Source organism: Girardinichthys multiradiatus, chromosome 12 (genome assembly GCF_021462225.1).
Source record: "Girardinichthys multiradiatus isolate DD_20200921_A chromosome 12, DD_fGirMul_XY1, whole genome shotgun sequence".
NCBI classification, from domain to species: domain Eukaryota; kingdom Metazoa; phylum Chordata; class Actinopteri; order Cyprinodontiformes; family Goodeidae; genus Girardinichthys; species Girardinichthys multiradiatus.
The window spans coordinates 46,216,860-46,224,256 of NC_061805.1; the positions used below are offsets into that span (position 1 = coordinate 46,216,860).

At 38.5% G+C, this 7,397-nt stretch overlaps 1 protein-coding gene across 2 annotated transcripts in view; it reads right to left on the minus strand.

Annotated features, from left to right (window-relative positions):
- The window catches only part of LOC124878020 (cilia- and flagella-associated protein 157-like), a 17,002-nt gene extending 16,584 nt beyond the window's left edge, over window positions 1–418 (minus strand). For both annotated transcript variants that reach the window (XR_007040649.1, XM_047381748.1), the window contains exon 1: window positions 227–418. Coding sequence is in view for 1 of the 2 variants with exons in the window: in XM_047381748.1 (XP_047237704.1) it covers window positions 227–369 (143 nt within the window). In the remaining variant the exon portion in view is untranslated. The remainder of the gene's footprint in view (window positions 1–226) is intronic.
- Between the last annotated feature and the right edge of the window lie 6,979 nt (window positions 419–7,397).

Consider the following 7,397-nt stretch of genomic DNA (forward strand, 5'->3'; position numbering starts at 1 on the left):
TTTGGAACTCTTGTGATTGACTGTGATTTACTTAGATAAGAGAAGGACCTCCAAATTAAAGTTTAAAAGGTCACTGATCACAAATAACGTGAAATGTCCGTTTTAATATTCTAATTTCAAACTAACGACAAAGCCACATCTTTATAAACTTATCAAAGCGTCTGGACACATCGATAAAAGTAGGGTTTTTTTTCTTAAGTTAGAAACTACGTTTTTCTTTCCTTACCTTTCTAACTCCTCGTTCAAAAATCCAATTTGCATCAGATATAAACCCTTGTCTTTGTCGTCGCCGCCAGCTTTAATTGTGGGTTTCACGGAGTTTAGTTTTTCCTTGTTGTCACTGCCTTTTCTCTCTTTTTTCCTGGACATTGTGTCAGTTAAAGATTAGCTAAACTTTCCAACCGGCAGAGCAGCTAAACTCCACCGTTGCTAGGCAATGCTGCCTTCAGGGACCCCTCAGAAAGTTGGTGTCCTCCAGAGTTAGACTACTCTAATGAAAACAGAAGAATTTAAAGAATCTACTTTCCAGAAATGTGTATACGGCTATTTGCTATTGTAAAGGCATTTTTTAAACCATGCTTTTATCTATTTCAACTAAGTCTCAAAGTTTATTCTTGTTGGGCATGTTGTGTTCAGGAAACACTGTTCAACCGAAACTCCTAAATGGATAACATCCATTCGGAACTATGTCTGAAGGTATAATTCACTTTAGGTGATGTTATTGTTGGTTAATTTAACTTTAGCCAAAGGTATAAAGGTCAGTATTCACCCCTGGTACAGAAAGCAATGAGTTATTGATTAAAAGCTCCTGAACAATCGGAATAATCTGAAAACATTATGTAAAATTAGTAATAAACCTTTCAGTTACACTTGTTTTAAAGGTTGCAAATAACTGGTGATTATGTTAAAAACAAATGTGTTTTAAGGCTTTTGAGATGTTTTTACCAGGGTGCAATCACAATTCTTGAGGGTGCCACGACTTATGTATATAGGGTATCATGTTGGTTCAGGCAGCAATAATACAATCCTCCCCTTTACAAATTATTTAAAGACTTTATTACTTAATTATTAGCTATAATTAAGCCATGCATTGCTGTTAAAACAATCAGTGGAAGTCTGATATCTTACAGAACCAGGATCTGACTCTGACCCAATGATGATTTAATGACTCGTATCCATTCATTGTGACTGCAATATTCAGAGGGTTTCGTAATTGTTAACTCTTCATCTCCTCCTTGAAAATAATTGGTGTCCTCAGGATTTACCTGCCTATAAACCTGCATGGTTGGCTGATAGACAAGAGAAGAGGTTAATCGTGTTTCCGTTCTGTCAAGCATATTAAATCAATGTGTTATTCTATCAAGGAAAAAATGGAGATAAGTAAAAAGTTACTCAGATATTACATTCATGTTTTACTGTGTATCCATGTAAAAATCACTGATGAAAGGTTTTTGCAGCATAATAAATCTTCTAAGGGTAACGATATTTACCCTGCGAGAATCTATTAGCTGCTCCAAGATTTATTCTGTCTCACTTCACTCAGTTTACCACTCAACTGTTTAAGCTTGGCTGGCAGGGGCGCCGCCATGGGGTGAGTGTAAGGGGGGGGGGGTTAAGGGAGGCCACGCCCCCACCTGGAATAACACTGAGCACCCCTAGGAATATGTAAAGTACTTAAATAATACTAGAGCGGATTATTTTAAACAAAACAACATCAGACAGTACCATTATCAAAGCAGTAAAATGTCTTTTATAAATCCAGTATTTTGTCTTATTTTACGTTACAACGCGATTTACAAGAAAAATAAGCTACACTCTCATCTATTCAGGAAGCCAACAGAGTGAGCATCCATTGTTTTATATCAGTAATAAAAAAGTAGAAATAAACACGACGTGTTGGAAAACAGTGTTTAGTGGCTGACTGATGTCTGTCAGGTTAAAGTGAACATGACACAAGTTGGAAAAGACATGGATTCTTTCGGCGAATCAACACGAAGCTGTGCAAAAACAACCTCACAAGACCAGGTTCAATTTGTATTTATTTATTTTTTCTAGGAGATGTTGATGAAAAATGAAGTAACAACATTGACATGAATACGTTTTGTCGTTTTACCGACAAATCGATCAGAAAAGCTGTGAAGACGGTCGGATCCGTCTCTCTGGCTGCAGTGTGCGCTCCCGACACAGGGGAACAGAATATTTCAGGGGGAACAGAATATTTCACGGGAACAGAATTTTGCACAACTGTATAACATGGTAAGGAGGGTGAGCCCGGTAATCTGTATAAAGGAGAGTTCGTCATTCGCTGCAGAGAGCTGCAGCCGGTTCTGATCCAGCTGGTGAGATGAAGTAATTCATTTGGGCTTTTTTGTCTGAAAGTCTGATGGTGTCTGTCAGTTATGTTGCTGACTTTAATTATATTCGCTTTGAAACGGATGCAAACCGTCTTACATGTATATTTGCACCTTGCATCCATGTGGTATTTATTAGCGCTCATGCTGACTGCAGCTAGCTGCATTCTACCTGGGAGAGACCCAGTTTACATGTTTGCAGAAGTTTAGCATCCAAGCGAAGCGAGGTATGTTATCTTATAGATTTATATTGTTCTTAAGTTTACTTGTGAGGAACTTTGCATGCTATTCTATTTAAAAGTGTTTGGTTTTATGACATGGAATCTGGTTTTATGCGCATATATTATGCATTTTATGGCAATGTAAAGCTAGGTTCTGAAGGCGGGACTGTGATGCAGTTTTCGAGCGCGCCACTAGGGGCGGTTTGTGAGTAATGTTGAGAACAGATGTAAACAAAGCAATGAGAATCATCAGAAGCTGAGTTTGGATAAAGTCTATGTAGTATCTTTGAGAGTGTGTGTCCATCAGACTGGTGAGTTGTGTAAACTGGTCTATAAGAACAATTTATTAATTAGGTTTGTTGTTCTGGACATTTTCTCTTAGCTCCTTTTACTTAATAGAAGCTATGGCTAATGAAGATACGTTTTTACATTAAGTTGGTATTTTAATTATATTTAGTTCCCTTTTTCTTATTGGATCTCCACATTATAAGTGATTGAAACACAGGACTGAAGTAACGCTAAAACAGTATATTTTATTTGTTACCAGATACAGTTCAGGCTAAAAATAAAGCCCTTTGGGCCAATTAGTTAGGCTAAAAATACAGCTTGTGGATACAATATTTTATGTAATCTACTCATATGGGAGGTTATGATTACAATGAATTACACAGAAATGTTTTATTTGTGTATTCTGTTTTGTAGAACAACAAACACCCATACCAGGTACCTGGATCTGCTTATTAAATAAACTGTAAAGCATCACCTGGCCTGATCATTGACTTGGGGGGTCATACAGGCATTCAACCTGTGTACACTCTGTGATCACCACCATAGTAAACTGGTCATTAATCCTAGAATTCACCATTACAGTTAATGCATCCAGTTATGTTTAAAACCTTCTTCTTCAATCACTGTATGAGCATCCAATTATGTTTATTTTATAGTTTTCATGGTGCTGGAAAGAGTTCTGGAAATTAAAGGATTATCCCGGATGCTCTGAGAAGGATAAATAAATATCTGCACTTGTCAGAAACTCTTCTGGGATTTTTCGATGTCAATGGCTTCTACATGTAGGCTGTGAAACTTTAAATGCTGGAAAGTGTTCTGGAGAACTTTAAATGCTCTTTTCTAGCCAATCTGAAATATAAATTTGTAAAAACAAGAGGCAAATGGTCTGTGATAGGTTTTTTGTTGTTCCTATTAATATTACAGCATCACAGCACTTTTCAAAGTCAGTTATTGGTGTGCCACTCCAAGATTTTTAACGACCCCATGTGGCGCACCGCTGTGAAAAATGTCTAGTGGCGCCACAGTTTGTTGGTTTCAAAAACAAACACACACACACACACACACACACACACACACACACACACACACACACACACACACACACTCTCTTGTTTTGCTATATGTAGTGAGGACCATCTGTTGACTCCCATTGATTTTCAGTCATTTTCAACCCTTTCTATGCCCTAACCCTGACAACAACCCTAAACCTAACTATTACCAGTGCATGCCTAACCCTAACTTTAACCTAAACTCAATTCACACCTTAGTCCTAAACCTAACCGTTAGCAAAATAGGTTGTGAGGACCAGCCAAATGTCCTCACTTTGTTACAAATGGTCCTCAATTTGATGGTGAAATCGGGAAAATGGTTCTCACTGTGATGCCAAGACAGGAACACACACACACACACACACACACACACACACACACACACACACACACACACAGGCTGCAATGTTTCAGGACAATAACCAAAGTATATGAATCTAAATGTGACATTATTATATTAAACTGCATGCTATGCAGGCTTCCTTTTATCAGAAGCCAGTTCTACCCGGTAAACCACTGAATAACAAACTGATGTGTTGCACTCAAGCTGTAATCAGGGTCATATATAAACACCTCTGCTGCCACTGGAAGTTTCAGCTTCTAGATTAAAATAGCTTTTTTGGTCACTGCTCCTAGTTACATAACGCTCTGCCTCTCCATTTCCAGATTTAGTGCACCAGTTGATCTTCATAATGATTCATATCAGGCATTTCATTTATTTCTTGTTCATGAGTGATGATAGGATGGAGCAGGGGATGGATAGACAAATTGGGGCCTCGTCTGCAGCAATATGGACTTTGCTCTGGTAAGTTCTTGGATGATCAGAAGAGAAATTAATAGATGGATGGATGTTAATTGAATTTGATCTTTCATTCCTGCTTTCATTCAAGTTCATGTAGTTCATAGTTGTTGTGTTCCTTTTATCTAAATTTACCACTTTCTTTTTATCCTGTGTATAACAAGGGGTTACTTGTGGATTTGCTGTATAAATAAATTTGACCTGCTCCACAGTCACACAGTTAATAGCAGTGTTGCCTTGTGGTAAGAAGGTCCTGGGTTCAAATCCCGGCATGGGGTCTTTCTGCATTAAGTTTGGATGTTCTCCACATGCATGTGTGGGCTCTCTCTGGGTACCCTAGCTTCCTCTCACAGTCTAAGAACATGACATGGCCAAATTGAAATGGTTCTGACTCTTTCCCTCCTATTACAAATGCGTCACGGCAAATGTTGCCAACAAGGATGGAACAACCACTTATTAGGTGTAGGGAGTAATTACTCTTCCACATAGGGCCAGGTTGCTTTGGATAGCTCTTTTTCCCCCTCATTAAATGAATACATCAATTGAAAACTGCATTCACTCAGCTATCTTTGATGATATTACAATTTGAAACATTTAAGTGTGACAGAAATGCAAAGAAAGAAGAAATCTGTAAGGTGGCAGGATGGCAATATATAAGTAAAAAATACAGCTGTCAATAATATAGCTTCATCAAACAAAACTGTTAAAGCCAGAGAGTAAAAGAAAGCACAAATTCTTATAGAAAACGATTTATTTGGATACAGATACAGGCTACAGACTGAAGTTTTAGTAGTTTAATTAATAATATAAATGTACATCTAAAAAGAATGATCATGTATCATGAAAAAGTTGTATAGATTTTGTCACGCATTTCAGGAAGTGAAACTCATATTACATAGGTTAATTACACATAGTAAAATATTTTAAGCCTTTATTTCCTGTAATTTTGATGGTTATGGTTTACAGATAATGAAAATGACAGAAAGACCAATAAAAAAAGCAATATTTAAAATGCTATGCAATTATGTTACTTTCTATGCACTCAATACAATGTTCAGTTCAATTCAGTTTTATTTATATAGCGCCAATTCACAACACATGTTGTCTCAAGGCACTTCACAACAGTCAGGTACATACATTCCAATTAATCCTAATCATTGAACAGTGCAGTCAGATTCAGTTATTTATTCAAATTGGATAAAAAGTTTTTCTATCTAAGGAAACCCAGCAGATTGCATCCAGTCAGTGACTTGCAGCATTCACTCCTCCTGGATGAGCATGTAGCGACAGTGGACAGTCACTGGCGTTGACTTTGCAGCAATCCCTCATACTGAGCATGCATGTAGCGACAGTGGAGAGGAAAAACTCCCTTTTAACAGGAAGAAACCTCCAGCAGAACCAGGTTCAGTATGAGCGGCCATCTGCCACGACCGACAGAGCAGAGACACAAAGAGAACAAAGAAGCACTGATCCAGTAGTACTTTCTATGGGAAGGAAAAGTAAATGTTAATGGATGTAGCTCCTTTAGTCGTTTCACCTAGAAAGAAAGAACAGATAAACTCTGAGCCAGTTTTCAAGGTTAGAGTCTGAAAGAGAGCACATATAGTTAGTTACATTAAAAGCTCAGTCAATTGCCATGTCTAGGAGAGAGAAAGGGTTAAACACTAAAAGACAGGGCCATGTGGATCATCTGTAGAGGGTGAGCATTAAGTTGTTGCCAGCAGAAGCTTGGACGATTCCCCGCTCCAGAAAGGTGTCACAGGTACACACAGAGCCAGGCCAGGTGTAGCTTCTAGGAAGAGAAAAGAGAGAACATAAAGTTAAAAGCTGAAATAACAGCAAATAATGCAAAATTGGAGAGTAGTGTGAGAATGTAGCGAAGAGGGTGAAAGTGGTCATTATGTCCTCCAGCAGCCTAAGCCTATAGCAGCATAACTACAGAGATAGTTTCAGTTCTGATTATTTAGTTAAACGACGCTTATTTACAACAATGTCGTCTCAAGGAACCCCACAAAGGGTCCCACTGATGGTCATTGTTATACTAAAAACCACAAGGATTGGGATACCTCTCTCTGTCAGACTGATTATAACCATTGGAAAAGAGAAGGGGACATACAGGTAGCAGAAATGGAGGGTGTGTTTGCACCTCAACCATAACTGAGCCGGTTTAGGCTAAACCTGACTCCCCCTTACTCCAACCAACAGGGAGGGAGGAAGGCTCCCTCCCTGATAACCTAAGCCACCCACTAAGCCCATGTTGGGCTTCTTTTTGCATGAATTACTGCACCAGTATGGTGTGTGGTGCACCTTTTCCTACAACACTTTTTCCTTCCACTCAACTTTCTATAAATATGCTTGAATGCAGCACTCTGAACAACCAGCTTATTTAGCAACAACATTTGGGGCTTACGCTGCTTGTGGAGGGTGTCAATAACATCTATCAAGTCAGCAATCTTCCCCATGATTGTGTAGGCCATAAAATGGCCATTACACACCATTTATACATTAAAATGTTTTTTAATTGGTTTTATGTAATATTCTAATTTTTTGAGACTGGATTTTGGGTTTTCATTATCTATATAAGCTCCTTTTCCAGCTTGTTTCCTTCTCCTTGAGTTCAGGGGATGTCCCAGAGCGTTTTCCTCTCTCCTGCTGCAGCAGGGTGAGGCGGGGAGGGGTTGTGGCCTCA